The sequence below is a fragment of the Saccostrea echinata genome, unplaced genomic scaffold (genome assembly GCF_033153115.1).
Source record: "Saccostrea echinata isolate AGI-Se365-2 ecotype Australia unplaced genomic scaffold, CSIRO_AGI_Sech_v1 ptg000019l, whole genome shotgun sequence".
Taxonomy (NCBI): Eukaryota; Metazoa; Mollusca; class Bivalvia; order Ostreida; family Ostreidae; genus Saccostrea; species Saccostrea echinata.
Window position 1 is genome coordinate 4484088 of NW_026889768.1, and position 24235 is coordinate 4508322.

General features: G+C 33.9%; 1 protein-coding gene across 1 annotated transcript; it reads right to left on the reverse strand.

Moving 5' to 3' along the window:
* Window positions 1-237: 237 nt before the first annotated feature.
* LOC133189695 (receptor-type tyrosine-protein phosphatase epsilon-like) lies at window positions 238-23629 on the reverse strand. The gene is made up of 15 exons (XM_061325093.1): window positions 23575-23629; window positions 23152-23340; window positions 12959-13150; window positions 12581-12781; window positions 5501-5695; window positions 5275-5374; window positions 4899-5187; window positions 4600-4687; window positions 4430-4506; window positions 4184-4220; window positions 3939-4039; window positions 3557-3673; window positions 2609-2757; window positions 638-773; window positions 238-328 (listed from the first exon to the last, which is right to left on the reverse strand). The coding sequence occupies exons 1-15, from the start codon at window positions 23627-23629 to the stop codon at window positions 239-241; spliced, it is 2016 nt and encodes a 671-aa protein (XP_061181077.1). The 3' UTR covers window position 238.
* Window positions 23630-24235: the final 606 nt, after the last annotated feature.

Below are 24235 nucleotides of genomic sequence, written 5' to 3' on the forward strand. Positions count from 1 at the left end.
TATATATATATATATATATATATATATATATATATATATATATATATATATATATACATTTATTATCTACACACTTATTATGTACATAATCTCAGACAAAAGGCGATGAAACATTTTGGATGTAACATAATTAAGAAAATTCTCACACTGTTTATACAAAGTTAAGATCACGGGATATCAAATGTCCGGCTTCTTAAAAAGGTAGAGTATCTGGAAATTTCAAAGTATTTATAATAAGTCACATTTCATCTACCACATGAAGCGCGCAATTTAATGTGAGATTTGTCAATCCTTCCACCAGAGCGTCATGAAGGAAAATATACTGGTCCTAAAAGAGAAACAGAGTATGGTCAGGTTATAATTTTAACCAAAACATTGGTTCTATCATTATCATCAAGCAATATTAGCATTATAATAAATAATTTCTAGTCGTTTATACTTGTCCTTAAACAAGAACATAATAAAAGTCAAAATATAAAAATTAAATATAAAGTATATCATTACGAACAAGCAATTATAGCATAGAAATGATTACTTGTCCATCATTTTAATCTTAAAGTAAACAGTGCCCATTCAAAGCCAAAATCATTTGTTACTACGAATAATTGTAAAAGCAGACTTGAAAGAAGTGACATACAACAGACTGTATTGAGAATGCTCTTTGTTGTCTCAGGTTGATGACACAGTTCTTGACATCCACACTTCCCTCTTTAAAGCCCTTCTCTAGAAGGTAATCCAGGGCGATAAATGTCCCCGTGCGACCTATACCCGCACTACGTATATAAATATGTATAAAAAATTAATTACAGAAAGTTTAACTAAAATAACAAGATGTGTTTGTGAAACACTGATGCTCCTGTATGACAGCTCATGGTTATAGTTTCTCAAATGCAATTCAAACTTCAAGATCAAGGTGAAGAGACAAACAGTGTTGTCTTAAGCCTTAACACTAACCAATCAAAGGTTATGACCAAGGTTTAACCATTTTCAAAAGTAGGTCAAACTCCAAGATCAAGGTCAAAATTAATGATGCTTAAGGGAAATATACATGTGAATAATGAAAGTCCTAGCACCAATCTTTCAAAAGTTACGACCAAAGTCAAAGACTACAAAAGAAGGTCAAACTCCAAGGTCAAAATCGTTGGTATCCAAGTGAATGTCTTTTCACCAGAAATACACTGATGGCTAAGGTTAAAGTTTTTCAAAAGTAGGTAATACTCCAAGATCAAAGTCAAAAGGTCAAAATTGTTGGTACTCAAGGGAAGGTCTTGTTTTTCTTGTCAAAACAACTACACCTGTGATATAAGAAAGCCCCAACACTAGCCATTTAAAAGTTGTGGCCAAGGTTAAAGTTTTTCAAAAGTAGGTAATACTCCAAGATCAAAGTGAAAAAGGTCAAAATTGTTGGTACTCAAGGGAAGGTCTTGTCACAACAACTACACCTGTGAAATATGAAAGCCCTAACACTAATTATTTAAAAGTTATGGCCAAGAATAACAATTTTAAAAAGTAAGTCAAACTCCAAGATCAAGGCCAAAGAGTCAAAATTAATGGTGCCCAAGGGAAGGCCTTGTCACAAGAAATACTCATTTGAGAAATAAAAGCCCTAGCACAAACCATTCAAAAGTTATGACCAAGGTTAAAAATTTCAAAAGTATGTAAAACTCTTAGCTCAAGAAAAAAGGTCAAAACCGATGGTATCCAAGTGAATATCTCTTCACAAGAAATACTCATTTGAAAAATAAAAGCCCTAGCACCAACCGTTCAAAACTTATGACCAATGTTAAAGTTTTTTAAAAGAAGGTCAAACTCCATGGTCAAGGTGAAAGAGTCAAAACTGTTGGTACCCAAGGAAAGGTCTAGTCAAAAGAAATACACCTCTTAAATATGAAAGCATTAGCCGTTCAAAAGTTGTGGCCAAGGTTAAAGTTTTTCAAAAGAAGGTCAAACTCCAAGACCAAGGTCAAAGAGTCAAAACTGTTGGTACTCAATAGGTTTTGTCATATGGAATACACATGTGTAATATGAACGCCCTAGCTCCAACCTTTCAAAAGTTATTGCCAAGGTTTTTATAAAGTAGATCAAACTCCAAGGTAAAGGTCAAAATATCGAAATTGTTGGAACCTTGAGAAAGGTCTTGTCAAAAGAAATACATATGTGAAGTATGAAAGCACTAGCGGTTCAAAAGTTATGACCAAGGTTAAAGTTAAGTAAATTTTTGCAAAAGTGGGTCGAACTCCGAGTCTGTTCAAAAGTCAAATATGTTGGTACACCAAGGTCTTGTCACAAGGAATAACTATGAAAACTATGAAAGCTAAAGCTTGTTTGCAGACAAATAGACAGATAGACAGACAGACGGACAGAGCAAAAAATATATGCCCCAGAATCTTCGATAAAACAAAATTAGACTAATAATGGCACTGTATTTTCAGGGGAGGAGTGAACTTGTTTTTTAAAAAATGTATTTTTAGTGGTTTGTTTTCCTAGTGTTTTAATGAGCGTATGTTTCCATTTTTGGCCTTATTAAATATTCAGAGAGGATAAAAAAACGTACGCTTAAAATGTTGATTATCATGGACACAAAAAATGAAATAAAGCATTTTTTTACCTTCCATGTACAATTATGGGTCCTTCATTAGGACTTATTGAATTTTTAGAGATGTTTCGAAAACAGAGTAGTGCCTCAAGATTAAGTGGGACTTTGGTATCTGGCCAAACCATAAACTGGTACTGTGTCACCCTCCTGGTCTCCTCACCCTGAAATATCAAATATGGGGTGATGACCTGTTTTGCTCACTATTGGACATATTTCTCAAGAAAAAAAGCGTGCCATTTTGGAATTCAATCATATTCAAATATCAAGCATCATTTTAAATTTCCTCTGACAAATATTTCCAAAAGTCAACATTCACTCTATTTTATTTTGGGCAGTGAAATAGTTCAAGTATTTTGACAAGAAATATGAAATACGGGAAATTAAATTGCCTTTATGCACTTTAAACCAGGTTGATCAGTGTATATCTGATACTAAGAGGAAAAATGTATTTATTTTCATTACAAGTGGTACTAGTTTGTTCTTGTATTGGACCCATCTGAGTTTGTCCCCACTTAGTTTCAATCAAAATTCACAAACACACTTCCCTGGTCTTCGCGTGTGAAAGCTTTAAACACATCCTGACGTGTTTTGACATTAAATGACATAGCACTTGTCTTTGCTATTATTTCCTGTATTTTAGGATTAATTTCGAAAAATAATTGAAGAGAAGGAAGTTTTTCTCCAAGCGTTTGACACGCCTGTCTAGGATATTGACAAACACATTTTATTTACATAGGAAATGCACTAGAATATTGATTTGGAAAAGGAACAAAAAAAAAAAAAAACTGCCTTTCCTGTTATAAGAATTGTGAAATACCTTTCTAGTTATCTTTCAAACTTAACTAACAAGGGGTATTTGCTCGTCAAATACCAGGTATTTAGCAGACTGGTAATAAAGTATTTTTGAGAATTACTGAAAAAACAAATGTCTCTTTTTACATAATTATTTTCAAGACTTACCCTTCTGACGATAAATTTTCGTACTGCAAATTTGTCAAGGATATCTTCCTTTTGGACAATTATTGAGAAAGGACCGAATTCCCCTGCGTCCCCCGGCCAATATTGCATACATTTTTCCTTCGAGGAAAATCAATGAAAAACTTGGAGATTAAAATTATACAGAAATATTTCAAATCAATAAAAAGAAAATCATGAACTGACTTTTCTAGTTCATGATATGAAGACATGCATCATTCAAAGCTCATTAAACACATAAAATAAAATTATCAGAGCAGAATTCAACGTCTATAATATCAATAATTGTCAAAATACTTAGAAGTCTTGATACTTTAAATAGGTTTACTGAATAATGTCAATTAAAATATAAGTAAGGTCCTCTAACCACATTTCCTTCTGTTAATCGTGTAAGCATAACAATTCTCTTGCTCTGTGTTTGCCAGACCATCCTCCAGAAATCAGCAACGGTCTGTGGAGTAAAGGGTCCTACAGCAAATAAGCACCCAGGATAAAATATCAAAATAATCTTGTAAATTATAGAAAAAGCAAGAACCCCCGTTTAATATGTTTGATTCTAATTTAGATATCACAGCTCTGACCGAGACAGACCTATATAACAGATACAGTTACCTTGTGCTGCTATGTATGCATTTTCCCTGTAAACGCCCTGAAAAATGAAAGGAAAAATTTAAACACACGCTAAATTAGCTCTATTGTCAAAGGAACCCAAGGGAGTTAATAACCCATTATTAAACTTTAAAGGTGAATACAAATATCTTTATTCTCTTTTTCAATAATTTATTTCTATAATGCAAGGATTAAAAAAAATCACTAAAATAGCCGTGTACTAGTACATGTATTTACATATAGACTTACATTAATATAACTTGCATTGATGTAATTCCCAGAATATAGATTTCCAAGTGGCTCCAGAATAACTCTGTTTGCATCATCTGAATAACGGAAACAAGACGGAGTCAAAGAAAGGAATAAAGGTTCATTGATTTTGATATAAATGCGTTTTGAGAAGAAAAGATTATTCGTACAAGGATAAATTTTTTTGAATCTGTTTTTTGTACTATTTTCCATTTTCAAGGCTTCTGTGTGCAGATTCATAAGACCATTTGGCAAAATCTATAAAAGAAACGGAAAGCAACCATTTAAATTTGAAATAATAACGATGATTATTTCTTGTAATATTTATTAAGTGGATATTTTCATTCTATTATTGATGATACATGTAATGGGAATGTAAATCTGTTGTGGACATACTGAACTCTATCTCTGTCTTTTGATCTTTCACTTGAGAAACGTATATATACATGTATATATCTGTATCAATAACCTTGAACTCTGATCGGAATTCATTGGCCATCATCTTTTGGTGGGTGTCTTTGACAAACTGCTCTATGGATAAACTCTTAGTTTTGATATTACTAAATGTAACTACGACTTGTACTACACCGTCGTAGGGATCATCTAAATAGTGGCTAGTCCCCTCTGGTTCTAGTATTACTCGGCTACTGTTTAATGTGTTCCGTGCAATCATTGCCTGTTCAGAGAGAGTCATGGTTGGTGTCATTGTGTGATTGAAGAATGAAATGGTTTTAGAGCACCGAAGACGTCTACAAAATCTGGAAAAAATGTAGTTAGGAAAATATTTGCATATAAAATATAATTCACAAAATCAAACTGATTTAATTCTTTTTGGTGAAAATTACGTTTTCAGAAGGAAAGGTGTGGCCAATACGATAATAAATCCAATAGGAAACAACACCCAAAAGAGTATTTTTTCCACATCCATTCCCACTGGTCTCTGATCTGTTGAAAGATGACCTTTACTTTTTATAAAAATACATAACTAATAAACACGAGTTCTACTGAATACAGGACAAAATAGCGGAAAAATTCGGCAAATCATTAAATCACTTGACGCATCATTTTTACCTGAGCAATTTTCTCCAGAATAACCGATTTTACAACTCAGACACGTGCCATTGTTGATATCACACGTATCACAGTTAGGATGACACTCATACTGACAAAGTTTACCATATCTGGATTTCTGACACCGGGTACACTCTTCAGTCAAAGTATGACACTCGATACATGCTGAGAAACAATTTCTACATGTACAATTTTCTGAAACATTTAAAAAGAAAATTAAAGTTATCAACCAGAGTTAAATCTCCAGGGTGTCTGAATTTCTTTTATCACCTTTTCATCTTGAATTTACGTTTTTATTTTCAAAATCGGACGGAAGACCTCTCATTGCTCGCAATGAGTTTCTAGTTATTATTATTAGTATTCTTTTTTTTTTTTAGACAAAATTTTGTGCACGCGATTTCTCGAAAACTATTCAATGAATTTCCTTGGGTAGCTAAACACAGTTTCGTATAAAATCCAGGGGGTTTTTCCCAGAGAGAAGGATGATGGGTAGGGATTTTCCTGCTATTTATAGGAAGTGTACTTGAAAATTGCAACTTTTTTGTTTTTGTTTGCATAAAGTAGAGTCTTATCTTAATATTAAATGAAAAAAATATGCATATATTTTTTTAGAATAATTTTTTGTGTGACATTTTAATAGTGGGAGGTAACTCTCAAAACATCCGGTTTTCACACGTGCAGAATTGCATGACATGAATAGCAGGTAATGTAGCTCTTTCAAAAGCTGGAAAATGTACCCTAAAAGTACATAAAAAGGAAACCTGAGGACTTGTTCTGTCAAATGCATAGAACTTATATTTTCTGATTTCTGCGCTGTTTGTTGATAAAGGGAGGTAAAAATGCATATGTGTACTAGGATTAGACACATAAATTACCCCATTTCCCTGGTTTTTTGTGTGTAAAATACATGTTTTTAGTAAGTGATGAATGGATTATACTTTGATATTTATAAAATTCATCATTTTATCTTTCCATTGATATATAGAAGTCTATGTAACAAGCCTTCATATTATTTTTTTTATAGGGGTCAGTTTTGCTTGTCCCTCACATGGTAACGTCGCAATAACGTCATACATAAAACTGTGTTTTGCACCCTTGAAATTTTCAGGGATAAAAGGACTTTATATGAATTTTATATAAAATTCCGTTTTTTGGTAAATTTGGTTCCAGTGCCAAGTTATGGACAATTTTCTGATTTTAAAATGAAATTTTGTCCGTGAGTGTTCTCAAGAATGGCTAAAGGTATGAACTGGAGACTTGTTAGAGACGATAGAACATGATTTCTAGATTGGAGAGGGCACCTTTTCGTTCGTCGTCCGCACTTCCGGTCGCTTACGGAAGTGATCAAAGAAATCGTTAAATTTCAACTTTCTTTTTTTAAATCAATTCTTACATCACAATATTGCATCTCTTTTGTAGTTTTGAAATATGTTGGTCCCACCGGAAACGAAAACGTCAACTTCCGGTTATAAGAGAAAAACTACATAATTTGAGTATTTTTTTCCCCATTAATATCTTTTGTAGATAAAGTATTTGGAATGATTTTTAAATATGTTATTTAGACAGCAAATGTCTAGAGTAACCTCAAGTATCTTTTAAAAATTCACTTCCGGTCGCGTGTTTTTCTGTCCTCAAAATGAGAAGTTGTCTGAGCAAGATCTCGGAAACGGTAAGAGATTAAGACACCAGACTTATATGAGCAACAGACCTTAAGATGTAGGCAAAAACCATTTGGTTAAGAGCGTCAGTCGTCTCTTCCGGTCGTCACAGGAAGTGATCAAAGAAATCGAAAATTTCAACTTTTCGTTTTTTAATTTAAAATTGCATCACTTTATTACATCTTTTTTGCAGATTCGAAAGATGTTGGTCCCACCGGAAACAAAAACGACAACTTCCGGTTATAAGAGAAAAACTACATAATTTGAATATTTTACTTTCCCATAAATACTCTGTATAGTTAAAGTATTTGAAATGAATTTAAAATATCTTATTCAAACTGCAAATGTCTAGAGTGACCTTAAATATCTTTCAGAAATTCACTTCCGGTCGCGAGCTTTTCTGTCCTTAAAATAATCAGTTGTCTGAGCGAGATATCAAAAACAGGTAAAAGATTAAAACACCAAACTTTTATGAGTAATAGACCTTGAAGAGTAGGCGAAACCATTTGGGTTAAACGCGTCAGTCGTCACTTCCGCTTGTCACAGGAAGTGATCAAAGAAATCAAAAAAATTATCTTTTCTTTTTTAAATGAAAACTTGCATCACTTTATTGTATCTCTTTCGCTGTTTTGAAATATGTTAGATTTCACCGGAAACAAAAACGTCAACTTCCGGTTTTAGGAGTTAAACTACATTATTTTGATATTTAATTTTCTCATAAATATTGCTTATCGATAAAGTTCTTGAAATAATTTTATGTATGTGTATGTTGTAGATACTGCAAATGTATAGAGAAAAGTCAGAGATTTTTATTAAATTCACTTCCGGTCGCGTGTTTACCTGTCCACAATATTAGAATTTGTTCTCACAATACTGCTCGGCAACAGTAAAAGACTGAAGACTAAAACTTTCAGGACTGATAGTCAGTCATCAGTTTATTTGAATTGTGAGAAAATCTTGTATCGCCGTTACTTCCAGCAAGTGATGTAAAAAAGTGAATGGTTCAGTGTTAGCACGGATTTTCACGCTGACGACTAGGGATAAATCTCCAGAGTGTCTGAATTTCTTTTATCACTTTTTCAGACTGAATTTTCGTTTTTATTTTCAGAATCGGACGGAAGACCTCTCATTGCTCGCAATGAGTTTCTAGTTATTATTATTATTATTAAGGTCTTACGTCTCCACGGAAGACCTTATAGTGATTCTATTGTTTCTTAATATTATTTTTTTTTTAGACAAAATTTTGTGCACGCGATTTCTCGACAACTATTCAATGAAATTCTCTGAAATTTTCAGGGATAAAAGATCTTTATATGAATTTTATACAAAATTCCGTTTTTTGGTAAATTCGGTTCCAGTGCCAAGTTATGGACAATTCTCTGATTTTAAAATGAAATTTTGTCCGCGAGTGTTATCAAGAATGGCTAAAGGTATGAACTGGAGACTTGTTAGAGATGATAGAACATGATTTCTAGATTGGAGAGGGCACCTTTTCGTTCGTCGTCCGCACTTCCGGTCGCTTACGGAAGTGATCAAAGAAATCGTTAAATTTCAATTTTCTTTTTTTAATTCAATACTTACATCACATTATTGCATCTCTTTTGTAGTTTTGAAATATGTTGGTCCCATCGGAAACAAAAACATCAACTTCCGGTTATAAGAGAAAAACTACAAAATTTGAGTATTTTTCTTACCCATTAATATCTTTTGTAGATAAAGTATTTCAAATGAATTTTAAATATGTTATTCAGACTGCAAATGTCTAGAGTAACCTCAAATATCTTTGTAAAATTCACTTCCGGTCGCGTGTTTTTCTGTCCTCAAAATGAGAAGTTGTCTGAGCAAGATCTCGGAAACGGTAAGAGATTAAGACACCAGACTTATATGAGCAACAGGCCTTAAGATGTAGCCAAAACTATTAGGGTTCAGAGCGTCAGCCGTCACTTCCGGTCGTCACAGGAAGTGATCAAAGAAATCCAAAATTTCAACTTTTCTTTTTTTATTTAAAACTTGCATCACTTTATTACATCTTTTTTGCAGATTCGAAAGATGTCGGTCCCACCGCAAATAAAAATCGACAACTTCCGGTTATAAGAGAAAAACTAAATAATTTGAGTATTTTACTTTCCTATAAATATTCTTTATAGATAAATAATTTCAAATGAATTTTAAGTATGTTATTCAAACTGCAAATGTCTAGAGTATCCTCAAATATCTTTCAAAAATTCACTTCCGGTTGCGTTTTTTTTTTCTGTCCTCAAAATGAAAAATTGTCTGAGCGAGATATCAAAAACAGGTAAAAGATTAAAACACCAAATTTTTATGAGTAACAGACCTTGAGAAGTAGGCAAAACCATTTGGGTTAAACGCGTCCGTCGTAACTTCCGATCGTCACAGGAAGTGATAAAAAAAATCAAAAATCTTAACTTTTCTTCTTTAAAATAAAATTTGCATCACTTGATTGCATTTCATTCGCTGTTTTGAAATATGTTAGATTCCACCGGAAACAAAAACGTCAACTTCCGGTTTTAGGTGATAAACTACATAATTTCGATTTTGAACTTTCTCATAAATATTGCTTATCGATAAAGTACTTGAAATGTTTTTATGCATTTTGTAGATACTGCAAATGTATAGAGAAACGTCAGAGATTTTTTTTTTTTTTTTTTTTTATAAAATTCACTTCCGGTCGCCTGTTTACCTGTCCTCAAAATTAGGATTTGTTCTCACAATATTGCTCGGCAACAGTAAAGGACTGGAGTCTAAAACAATCAGGACTGATAGTCAGTCATCAGTTTATTTGAATCGCGAGAAAATCTTGTATCGCCGTTACTTCCGGTCGTGACAGTAAGTGATGTAAAAAAGTGAATGGTTAATGGTTAGCACGTTGGATTTTCATGCTGACGACCAGGGTTAAATCTTCAGAGTGTCTGAATTTCATTTATCACCTTTTCAGCTTAAATTTACGTTTTTATTTTCAAAATCGGATGGAAGATCTCTCATTACTCGCAATGAGTTTCTAGTTATTTTTCTTTCTTTTTTTTCTACTTTCTTCTCCGGTACTTTTTTGTCCGGGAGTGTTCTCATAGAACCACTCATCCGATTGACATGAAACCTTTTTAGGGTTAATAGGCATGTTGTGCAGGTGTTCGGAACGAAGGTCATTTTGTGCGCACATGCATGCACGTGCGCGTGCGTGCAATGAGTGAAATGACTGACATACTTCATGAAGCCGTAACTTTTATATTTCTTAATGAATTGCTTTGAAACTCAAAATATAAAGATATATTAATAGTCTAGACAAGATAACATGGTCAAATTAGCGTGAACTCACGCGCATGCACGTGCGCTCCTCTCTGATTGGCTGATACAAAAATCTCAATAATTTCCTTGTTTTTTGACAAAATACTTTGAAATTTAAAATATAAGTATATATTATAAGGTGCTACAACAAGATATATAGGAAATTTCTTGAAAACACGCGCATGCAGGTGTGCTGCATTCTGATTGGCTGAAACTTTGAATGTCTATAACTCCCTTGGTTTTCAACAAAACAGGATGAAATTTACGACATGGATAGGCACATAGAGCTCCTACATTATGATACTATCAAAATTGAATGCAAGGCCATGATGCGCGTATGCTGAATTCTGATTGGCTAATACTTAAAGGGTTACATCTCTCTTATTTTTCAATGAAATTCTTTAATATTTAACACAAATGTATGTATTGAGAGGCACTATAAGAAAATTAATGTGAAATATGTAGAAAACATGTGCAAGCACATGCGCTGAAATTTGATTGGCTAATACCCATATGGCTATATCGGAGTAGTTTTCCAATGAAAATACCCTTAAAAATAAAGTGTCCATCTATATTATAAAAGTATTGTCTAATTTATTAAAGCTTGTAGGGAATGGGGCATCATAAGGGATTGGGGAGCCGTTTAGGGAACATCTGTAACGGTTCCCGTTACAATTAGCACTAGTTTATTATGTGAAAGGCGAAAAAAAACTAACAGCAAAAAATCATTATCATTATTTTTTTTTTTTTGATTTTTGTCCCCCGCTTTCACTGAAAGTGGGGGATATTAATTTCAGTCTGTATGTCCGTCCGTCCGTTCGTCTGTACGTCTGTATTTCTATCTGTCTATAACACTTTCGTTTCCGCGCGATATCTCGAGAAACCTTTGAGCTTTGAAATGAAATTTTACATAGCCACTCCCTATGACCTAAAAAAAACCCTATTGATTATGAGGTCAAAATGTCAAAGGTCAAGGTCATAAATTCTCTCTGTTTTAACACTTTCGTTTCCGCTCGATATCTCGAGAAGCCTTGAGCTTTTGCAATGAAATTTTACATATCAGCTCCCTGTGGCCTAAGGAAGACCCATATTGATTTTGAGGTCAAAAGGTCAAAGTTCAAGGTCATAAATTCATAAATTCTCTCTGTTTTAACACTTTCGTTTCCAAGCGATATCTCAAGAAGCTCTTGAGTTTTTGCAATGAATTTTATACCATAACTCCCTATGGCCTCTCACGCCCCTCTCAAAGTGTCCCGCCCCGTTGCTTTTTATTTTATTAAAAGTTGCTTGGCATTATTTTTAGCACAGGGGCATATGGAGAGTTATTACATTTAATACAGGTTGTCGGCGGACTTTATATCCTGATTACATCTATTAGATCTGTTAAATAAAGGCTAAATTAGACACCATGTATTGTATAAAATTTTGACAATATCGAACGTGAATATAAACATTATATGTGGCCTAATGTTTGCATTTAATTTGATGTATAATTAAGTGCCTCTTTGGTCTAGGGGTATGATTCTTGCTGGCAAATGAGAGCTCCCAGGTTCAATTCGCGGACGATCCCTTTTTTAATTTTTTGATTTACTAAATAAAAAACTAAATGATGGTATTCAACATATGAAATGAAAAAGTTATGACGTCTGGTGTGTACAAACTCATAAAATCATATTACAGTGTGATAAATATTCTATATAAAAAGAATCTTTATACACATATTAAAGAATAAACAATCAAATCTTTATATCCATAATGGCATTTTTATTTGCTTCAACATACATGTATACATTTAATAATTCTTCAAATCCAGGGGGGGGGGGGGGTCCGACCCCCCTAGAACTGCGCATGCTCTTCTTTTTCCCTAAGCGGGGGACACAAATTCTCTGAATTACCTTGCTATTTTTTAATATACCCAACAAAACTGTACCGATTCTTCATTCTGTTTTTGAAATTATATATATATATATATATATATATATATATATATATATATATATATATATATATATATATATATATATATATATATATATATATATATATATATGATATAGCAAATGAGTAAAATGCTAATTTTTAAAACCTCCTTTTATACTTTAAACTTCCATAAACTCACTTGAGATTTGGCATTTGTTCCCATGGTACCCATCTTTACATCTTGAGCACTCTCCAATCAGCTCGTCACATGTTCCGGGTACACATCCGGGCGAGCATGGACGTTCACACCAAACCCCATAATGTGAACCGTCACATGATTTACAGCTGCTGGACGGAGTACACTTTGTACACAGAATGTCAAGGTTGTTAAACTCACACACTGCAAACATAGTAGATATCATCACATGAAAATTTATGAATAAACTAAAGCATATAAAATGCACTGCCTTGTTCAATTCCTTTAGTTTATACAAACCAGCTACTTTTTTTCAAAAATTTGTTTTTTTTTATCAATATTCATATTTTAAAATGAATGATGTAGATAAGATATTCATACCTTTAAGTTTAAAGTCACACAGTGACAAACTTCCATTATTTGTCTTTTTAACGATAATAACATCTCCGTGTAAGTCTGGTTTACAGGTGATATTAACATTGCTAGCAGCAAATTCAAAGGGCAGGTGTTTATAACCACAAACTTGTCGACTGGAAGTATCAGAAGCATTTTGCACTTCTATTGTGTAATTACCTAAAAGAAATGAAACAAAGAAATATTAAAATTATGTAGATAATGAAATATAATGAAATTATAGTACATTAAATAGATACTCTTATTGCTTGCCTCCTTTTAACCGAAGAAAGACACCGGCAATAGTTAGGGATTGGTTAAATTGTATTCTCCAGTACTCTCCTGCACCTTTCTTTGACACAGCACATGTATTGCTGTCATCATCAATGGGGTTGTAAGCTCCGTTTTGGGGATAAGAAACTGAACTTTGTGATACACTATATCCAAAAAGTGAACACACCCCTGGAATAAATAAATTATGTGAAATTAATCAATTTTACGTTTTATCAAATCATTATATAACATAAATATACCCACAGATTAATAGAGCAGGCACTAATATATAATCCTTTTTCAATTAAATCTATATCTACAAAAATCTTGTCGCCCGCGTGGCGCAGTGGTTAGAGCGTCTGCTCTAGATTCGCGAAGTAAGGAGTTGATCCTTACGTCGCGGGTTCGAATCCCACTGTGGGACGTGGAGACCGGTCCTTCGGATGAGACCGTATAAACCGAGGTCCCGTGTCGCAGTAGGTGCTGGCACGAAAAAGATCCCTCAGTGCTCAATGGCCGTAAGTGCCGAGTACAGGACAAAAATTTGCAGCTCTCCACCGGCAAGTAGTGGCGTCTCCATATGAGTGAAAAATTCTCGAGAGGGACGTTAAACAACATACAAACAAAAAAAACCCCAAAAATCTTTATCTAAAAAATGCCAGTCTTATGATTTGTTTTAATAAGAAAAATAGAATATATCTGTGACAATGTTTTTTTTAAATTATATTTTCAATGGTTTAGATAAATAGAAAAGCTGTACCTTTAGAATCAATGATGAGCAAGGACAGTATAAGTATGCATTTTGAAGCTAATTGGTCATTGTACAGAGTCCCAGGCATTTTCCTCTTACTTTGATTCAGATGATCTGAATAATCTGTATTTATTCCTTTAAATGACAAATGTTCCTGTTTGACCCGGAAATATTCATTGATTATTCATGTGAAAAAAAAATATAAACAGAAACTAGATAGCACTGAAATATATTTTTGTGTTATCGGTACGAATAACAAAATTGGCAAATTTAAATTTATATAGAAACCGAAAAACTTTTCCCCCATAAAATAATTTCAAATTTTGATGCTTTAAGGGTATTTTAAGTTATTTTAAATGTTTCAATTTCTTGTTTACATAATAATTCTGAGCATAGAAAGCCATTACCTAATATATACTGAAAGGAAAAAGAAACGCATACCTAAATACATAATTGGCATTTATTACTCTGCAACCCAATGATAGGCAATTAAAATGTTATGTAATATTTTATTCATAATTGTCATAAATAAAGTCATAATATCGAATCAAACGACATTTAAGCACCGCAGTTATTGAATGTAGGGAGAAAGGGTCTGAATTTTAAAATTTAAAATGTCGAAAGTCAATATCACGCATGTTGTAATCCCGCATTTAAAGCAGCTGGTATCATTTTGAGCATGGAATTGATCAGATGGTGATTCTTCGAATAGGGATGAGATTTCACTTCGCAATAAGAGCTTGCATTCAGCTTATTGATATTGCTTGAAATCAGATTTCGAAATCAAATTTGTCGATCCCATAATAGCTTTTTTGGAGACAATACGGGACTAAATGGTGCGTTCATTCATGAGAACATGTGGTTCTTAAAGGATGGCCAGCGTGCTTTGAGTCCTACCTCTACGAGCCTTTTGATGTTTTCCCTCTAATTCTGGCATTGTGGTGACCTGGGACGTTAGTAGCAGTTTTAATTGGAGTTTGAAATCGTTCCGTCGGTAGATTAAACGGTTCTCTGACCGGACGTCCCGTTGCCTCCAAAAGACGTCCGTTTCTTTGGCGGTCTTTAACCCTTCCTTTTAACATTAGTTTTCCTTTTAGTCGCTTAAATTGCTTCGGAATTTTATGCTGATGGTCTCTTTGCATTAATAAGACAACAACCGGACCTCATAGAATTACAGTAAGGTGTAACATCTTTCAGGGTCAAAATCTGATCAAATTCTAAGGGAACATTTAAAAAAAATCATATGGGATCGCAAAAATGCTTCAAAATATGCAAAATTATAGCAACATGTCTATCAACCTGAAGCTCAAAGGCAAACTACTAGTGCTCACGTAGAACACGCCAGAGTCATGGTTGGGTGATTTTCTACTGCATATATGCATTTCTAGATATTATTTAAATCCCAAATAAATTCAAAATTATATTAACTATAATTAGACGCAGTTGCAGTGGATCAAATAAAAATATGCGTTTTTTCCCTTTATATTTCCTGAAGTGAAAAAATCTTATTAACGCATGTTCATATGGAAAAGCCGTTCAGCCTCGTCATCCTTAATTCCGGAAAACTAAACTTCTAAATTTCAGAGGTGGAGGTAATGGCTGTTACAGATTAATTTTGTACTACGATACTCCATTATGCTCCAGCGTAAAAACAAAATATGTAGTTTATTTAAGAAATAAGGTATCATTTTTAAACATCTATCGGGATATAAATACGGGTTGGTCACGAGATCAAATTCCATAAAGCCCGAAGGGCTTTATGGTAAATTTGATCTCGTTCCAACCCGTATTTATAGCCCGATAGATGTTTTAAAATGATACCTTATTACTTATATTTACATTTGTGACTTATTCATATTTTATTTTTGCCTGATTATAATGTTTAACATGTGAAACGTTTTATTTTTCAAACCCAACGGCACGTGTTTGATCCACTGATTGCGCGTCGACCCTTTATGACGTCACTGAGAAATTACGTCGAACGTTTATGACGCGAGGAACCCGTGTTTATACGGATATAGATACGCGTTGCTTTTAATAGTGTTTTATAAAAGAAAACATTTGCAAATGTAAATATATATATATAAAAATCAAGATACTGCTCTTACATCTCTGAATTCACCTGTGATAATTCTCTTGTGAATTTCAATGTTTTGAAACACGGATTGACGCTTAAAATTGCGATTTATCAAATAAAAAAAAGATTAGCAGAGAGAATTTAATTTTATATTAAAGTTTATATTGTACAGATGTGTTTATCTATCTCTAATTTCATTTTTGGTGCTGTGATCACACCGTGACTAAAAAAATAAGAAATGGGACTACGTAAGCTAAAAGCCACTAGGATAGGAAACAGAAGTGCTGTTACCAGAAAACTAAAAAAAAAAAAAAAAAAAAATACGAAGGATTTGAAGAATTTTTCAGAGAAGATCTTTTGTCAATTTATGAATATTTGAAGAAGAAAAGAAATTTAATGGATAATCTGCACGAACAAATATTGAATCAAAATACAGAGGAGGGGGAGATTGAGAATGAAAGTTTTGAGACAGATGAGTATTACACCGAGTTAGACATTAGACTGAAACATTTTAAAGAATTCATCGAAAAAAAGTGGAGAAAGCAGTCAAATGATGAAAGTGCTGAATTAAATCCTCATAAAATAAATCAAACTTCAATATACATCAATTCATAGCTATGCAGTTCCAGCTGTACATAAGCATTTCCCTGTGTAAATGCTGTCAAGTATAGTTTATTTGCTGCTTCCAACCACAAACTACCTAATTTATCTTTACCACCGTTCAATTGAAACAAATTAGAATGGCAAGCATATTGGGATTCGTTTAATTCTTGGATTCCTGAATATATTAATTTGAGTGATGTTCAGAAGTTCAGAAATTGCTGCCAAAATCCATACGCATCAAATACCAATCAGTGCCTCTCTTACCTAATGTAAAAGGTGAAGATAACTAACCGATCTCAAAATATCTATAAACAATACAAAAATATGAAAGGGGTATAAAACCCTGGAAACTCCAGAGGTGGGACCAGGTGCCTAGTAGAAGTAAGCATCCCCTGTTGACCGGTCACACCCGCTGTGAGCCCTGGGTATTTATCAGGTAGATGGAACATTCCGTAGTCAAATTCACCACGAAAACGATGGTAGAACAACTAGTATGAAACAAGTCAGCCAAAATTATGACTGATATGTTATATTTACCAACAAGGTCATTATTACGACCATAGAATTTACGAAATGCCTAAACATTTGAAGTATAAGCACACTCCTATGAAGGATAAACATTTGATGTTTCTTTACTATTCGGCGTTGATCACTATTGAGACATTGTTGGAAATAACATCATACCGGGACCTGGACCAACTGCTGAAAGCTCTTAAATAGGTTATGTACTATCAGGACCAACACGCTCAAGTGCAAAACACAATCAGTTGCTAATTGAGGATCAGAAATTTGTATAATCTTTGAGAATGGTCAATTCACAGCAAAGTTACCATGGAAAGAATAAGTCTGCGATATACCTTCAAATGAAACAATTGCATTGGAACGCACAAAGAAGGTAATTCTCTCTTTATCTCAAAATTCAGATATAATTAAAGACGTACGATTGTATTATTAAGGAACAGGAAATTTGTGGAATTACTGAGAAAATAGAGCAAGAGGACACACCCAAACAGCAAATACATTACATTTCTCACCATCCAGTTAAAGTTGAACAACATAATATTGCGCCTTACAGCAGCTGAAAAAGGAGTACTTGACAGTCACAACATTGTAAAAATTCTACGATTGAGATTGGATCTAAAAACTGCATTTCCTTTACAAGACTTGACTTAGACATCAATAGGAAATTTGCAAGAAAAAGAGAGTTCTCAGCCAATCATCCAAGACTTTGTGACCCACTAGGAATTTTGAGTCCTGTCACTATTAGAGCCAAACTACTAATGCAGGATATCTGACAAGAAAATGTTGCCTGGGATAAAAACGTTCAAAAATTACCAGGAAAATGGTGTGAGCTTGCTGAGGAACGTGCTGAATTAACATCTGCCACAATACTAAGGTTTCTATATGAACACTGAGCCGCAGAGTGTATGGTTCTTAATCTATATATATTCTCAAATGCTAGCAAAATATGCCTGTGCATACCCTGTGACAGAAAATATCTCACATTTAATAATGGCAAAAACAGAGTCGCATCTAATAATCCTACAACCTTATCTTGTCGAGCAGTAATTGGACTCAGATAAGCCAAGTACTTAAACAGCATACTGAACGTAAAGTCGACAACCTTATCGTGTGACAGTCAAATTGTCCTTCATTGCCTTCAATCGAAAAAGTCAATGATTCAATTTATAGAAAAGCAGTGATTGAAGAATAAACAAAAGGACATACATGGAAATACATTCCAACTAACTCCAATCCCACAGATCTTCAAATGAGGGAAATTGCATACAAACAATTTAATGATACCATTCTTTGGAATGAATGGTCCTACATGGTTAACAGAACCATCCTCATATCCTCGGTTGGAAATATCAAGGGATTCAGCTTGAACAAGAAATACAGTCAACAAAAATCGGGAGGTTGTGTCGAAGAACATGATAAACTTATCACGATTCCGAAATCTACAAAAACTTCTCAAGGTTACACGTACGGAGTATTCGAGTGGCTAAAGGTCTCTATTATCAGATCAGTGAATCTGTGATTCTTTGGTAACAGTACAAGATATTTTGCTGAAAGAGGAATGGTCAATTCTACCTTTACAGCGTGATAGCCCTTTTTCATCTCGATACATTTTCAGCTGTTTCTGTAGTGATGTTTGTTGTTTGTTTTTTTTTTTTTCATTCATGGCAGTAATCTCTTTTTGGAATTCGTATCTTGTACATCTTTAAACCAGAGTCCTGTTGATTTGATTTATTTTACTACTTGAGACCAATTAACAGATAAAACAGATCTCTGTCTTTGTTGACTCTTGCATTCCCTGGAAGATTTGTAGACTTTTATGAATCTCAAAACATAACATGTAACCTTGAGAAGTTTTTGTAGATTTCGGAATCATGATAAGTTTATCATGTTCTTCGACACAACCTCCCGATTTTTGTTGACTGTATTTCTTGTTCAAGCTGAATCCCTTGATATTTCCAACCGAGGATATGAGGATGGTTCTGTTAACCATGTAGGACCATTCATTCCAAAGAATGGTATCATTAAATTGTTTGTATGCAATTTCCCTCATTTGAAGATCTGTGGGATTGGAGTTAGTTGGAATGTATTTCCATGTATGTCCTTTTGTTTATTCTTCAATCACTGCTTTTCTATAAATTGAATCATTGACTTTTTCGATTGAAGGCAATGAAGGACAATTTGACTGTCACACGATAAGGTTGTCGACTTTACGTTCAGTATGCTGTTTAAGTACTTGGCTTATCTGAGTCCAATTACTGCTCGACAAGATAAGGTTGTAGGATTATTAGATGCGACTCTGTTTTTGCCATTATTAAATGTGAGATATTTTCTGTCACAGGGTATGCACAGGCATATTTTGCTAGCATTTGAGAATATATATAGATTAAGAACCATACACTCTGCGGCTCAGTGTTCATATAGAAACCTTAGTATTGTGGCAGATGTTAATTCAGCACGTTCCTCAGCAAGCTCACACCATTTTCCTGGTAATTTTTGAACGTTTTTATCCCAGGCAACATTTTCTTGTCAGATATCCTGCATTAGTAGTTTGGCTCTAATAGTGACAGGACTCAAAATTCCTAGTGGGTCACAAAGTCTTGGATGATTGGCTGAGAACTCTCTTTTTCTTGCAAATTTCCTATTGATGTCTAAGTCAAGTCTTGTAAAGGAAATGCAGTTTTTAGATCCAATCTCAATCGTAGAATTTTTACAATGTTGTGACTGTCAAGTACTCCTTTTTCAGCTGCTGTAAGGCGCAATATTATGTTGTTCAACTTTAACTGGATGGTGAGAAATGTAATGTATTTGCTGTTTGGGTGTGTCCTCTTGCTCTATTTTCTCAGTAATTTCACAAATTTCCTGTTCCTTAATAATACAATCGTACGTCTTTAATTATATCTGAATTTTGAGATAAAGAGAGAATTACCTTCTTTGTGCGTTCCAATGCAATTGTTTCATTTGAAGGTATATCGCAGACTTATTCTTTCCATGGTAACTTTGCTGTGAATTGACCATTCTCAAAGATTATACAAATTTCTGATCCTCAATTAGCAACTGATTGTGTTTTGCACTTGAGCGTGTTGGTCCTGATAGTACATAACCTATTTAAGAGCTTTCAGCAGTTGGTCCAGGTCCCGGTATGATGTTATTTCCAACAATGTCTCAATAGTGATCAACGCCGAATAGTAAAGAAACATCAAATGTTTATCCTTCATAGGAGTGTGCTTATACTTCAAATGTTTAGGCATTTCGTAAATTCTATGGTCGTAATAATGACCTTGTTGGTAAATATAACATATCAGTCATAATTTTGGCTGACTTGTTTCATACTAGTTGTTCTACCATCGTTTTCGTGGTGAATTTGACTACGGAATGTTCCATCTACCTGATAAATACCCAGGGCTCACAGCGGGTGTGACCGGTCAACAGGGGATGCTTACTTCTACTAGGCACCTGGTCCCACCTCTGGAGTTTCCAGGGTTTTATACCCCTTTCATATTTTTGTATTGTTTATAGATATTTTGAGATCGGTTAGTTATCTTCACCTTTTACATTAGGTAAGAGAGGCACTGATTGGTATTTGATGCGTATGGATTTTGGCAGTAATTTCTGAACTTCTGAACATCACTCAAATTAATATATTCAGGAATCCAAGAATTAAACGAATCCCAATATGCTTGCCATTCTAATTTGTTTCAATTGAACGGTGGTAAAGATAAATTAGGTAGTTTGTGGTTGGAAGCAGCAAATAAACTATACTTGACAGCATTTACACAGGGAAATGCTTATGTACAGCTGGAACTGCATAGCTATGAATTGATGTATATTGAAGTTTGATTTATTTTATGAGGATTTAATTCAGCACTTTCATCATTTGACTGCTTTCTCCACTTTTTTTCGATGAATTCTTTAAAATGTCTCAGTCTAATGTCTAACTCGGTGTAATACTCATCTGTCTCAAAACTTTCATTCTCAATCTCCCCCTCCTCTGTATTTTGATTCAATATTTGTTCGTGCAGATTATCCATTAAATTTCTTTTCTTCTTCAAATATTCATAAATTGACAAAAGATCTTCCCTGAAAAATTCTTCAAATCCTTCGTATTTTTTTTTTTTTTTTTTTTTTTTTTTTAGTTTTCTGGTAACAGCACTTCTGTTTCCTATCCTAGTGGCTTTTAGCTTACGTAGTCCCATTTCTTATTTTTTTAGTCACGGTGTGATCACAGCACCAAAAATGAAATTAGAGATAGATAAACACATCTGTACAATACAAACTTTATTTAAAACTGACTCACTTATTTCCATGGCAACAAAACACAATACAAAATACATAATGATGACATCACTATTTTGACGTCATATCCAGGAGTGTAAAATGCACATTACATGTCACGCAAATAAATTAATTGTTATCGTGTTTAAAGCACGAGTAAATCAGTATTTTTTTCATATTTTTACGAGTGCAAAGCACGAGTGAGAATGTCTAAAAATCACATTAATGGAGTAAATTAATTCCATATCCAGCCAAACAAAATATAGAATTGTCTGTTTTGTTCTTTTTCTTCAATTTTCTTTATGCCATTGTCTTTCCGTAAGAAGTTACATAGACTGTAATGTCATAGTTGAGGGGTTGAGACGTCATATAGCTTATGGACTGTCATCTTCACAACGTCGAGGGTCCTGAGTCCACTCATGGCCGTTGGACCCCTGACAAATTTCATTGGATATTTTACAGACTGACTGCAGCGTCGGTTTTCGTGAAAATTTCAAATCTTGATTGTTTTCCCTATCCCTCAACCAATAACATTGGTTTCAACTAATTACATTCTGTTTGCGTTTGATGTCAACTCATGAAAACCCCGATCTGATTGGTGCTTCTCAATGAGAGAAACAATCCCATAAATTATCGAATGAAATTTGTCAAGAGTCCGACAGCAACGAGAGGACACACGACCCCTGAGTTTTGAGGATGAAGGGTTTTGAGATTAAAAATTGTAAACATGGATTTCAAGGACATATCTGGAGAAACTCGCAGTTTTAGTCAGGATGGTTTATTTACTCTCTGCATTTCTTATAACAATTCCCGGATTATTTTTACAATACTATTCGTGAAAGGAAGAGAAACTGAGAGTTTTGTCGCACTTAGAACTGATATTCTTTCTGTGACAAAATAGTATTTTTATTTCAAGAAATAAATTATAGTATTCCACTGTTGAAAATGTAAAAATACATGATATCACATAATTATGATAATTCTACAATGTATTATATGAAACCAAATGCATGCAAGACATAAAACAGTAGCAAGGATGCTGCTTCGTTTGAATGCACTTGAAGTTAAACCAAAAATTAATTTTGTTTTTATATAGAAAGTTTATCATCAATATATTAAATATACAAAGAGCGTTTGCTTGTTTGTTGTTTAATGTCCCTATCGAGAATTTTCACTCATATGGAGACACCACCACTTGCCGGTGGAGGGCTGCAAATTTATACCTATGCTCGACACTCAGGGCTGTTGAGCAGTGAGGGATCTTTTTCGTGCCAACACCTACTTCGACGCAGTGGATTCGAACCCCCAACGTAAGGATCAGTTCCTTACTTCACGACTCTAGAGCAGACGCTCTAACTACTGCAACACGCGGGCGACTTTTACAAGGAATGAATAGAAGGAAGGAACAGTACCTATAAGTTTAGAGTCACGCAGTGTCAATTGTCCTAGATTTGTTTTATTAACGACGATGACATCCCCTTGTAAACAATAGGGGATACAATTGGCATTGAAGATGAATAACAACCATTGAAAGGCCAGTTGTTTATAAGCAAAACACGTCGACTTAAAGGATCTGAAGCACTTTGTACAGTTATTTTGTATTTACCTGAAAGAATTTAATATATCGATACATAAATCGGCGTAGATAAATTAAGAATTTGATACAAAGAATATATTTCTTACCGCCTTTCAACCGAAGATAGACACCGGCAATAGTCAGGGACTGGTTAAACTGTATCCTCCAGTACTCTCCCACACGCTTTTTTGTCACAGCACATGTTGTATTGTCATCATCAATGGGACTGTGAGCTCTGGTAAAGGGATAGGCAGCAGAGCTTTGTTCTACTATATATCCGACAAGTGAACACACTTCTGAAAATCAGATATACATTATATTATATTGAATCAAAATATAGTATTAATCTAAAGAACAAGTTAGCAACGACTTTATAATTTATTTTGATAAAATTTTACATGATTTAATCCACATCTCAGACAATACAAAATTTCTTCAAAGTCTTGGTAAGAGAAAAAAAAATGTTATGAATACAGCAGAGTATGTATAATTACTGGTAAACCAAAAATGTAAGCGATAAAATTGTGTACCTTTAGAACCAATAATGAGGAAGGACAGAAGTAGTACAAATTTAGATATGTCCATTATGGCTCTCTTAATATTGTAATAATTTCCAGATATCCGCAAGTCATGATAATTTAATTCTGATCAGATTAAATTGTATTATTTTGCTTTGTATTATATATGTCGCTGATAAACCCGGAAATACAAAGTTAGTGTGGATTTAATAACATTATTGAAATTTGGATTTAAATATGCAGATGGTAATCAAACTTATACTCATAGTTCTATTTCTAAGGGAAAAAAAATCTTCAAAATCATCCGTCAGTTTTAAATATTTTTGGTATTCCTAACATCAAACTGAATTTGAATTACCATACCTATACTGAATTCCTAAAACTCGGGGTTCCCCACAAAGTGTTTAACCTTGCAGCCCGCCATGGTTAAATTTGTGTGCGACATTGTTAAACGAGCTACACCATCAAATTCTGCGGTCGCAATGGGGTTTCTTTTATTGCATTTTGGTTTTGACACCTACTTTCTGATTACTTAATCAGTTAATTGTGTTAAAACTACCTGACTTGCACCTCACTTTTAAGAGAGAGAAAGAACTGTGCTTAATAAACAAGGTCGTCATGGTCTAAAGATGCAGAGAGAGATTGGAATTAGCAATCCTCATCCAGTTCTGTA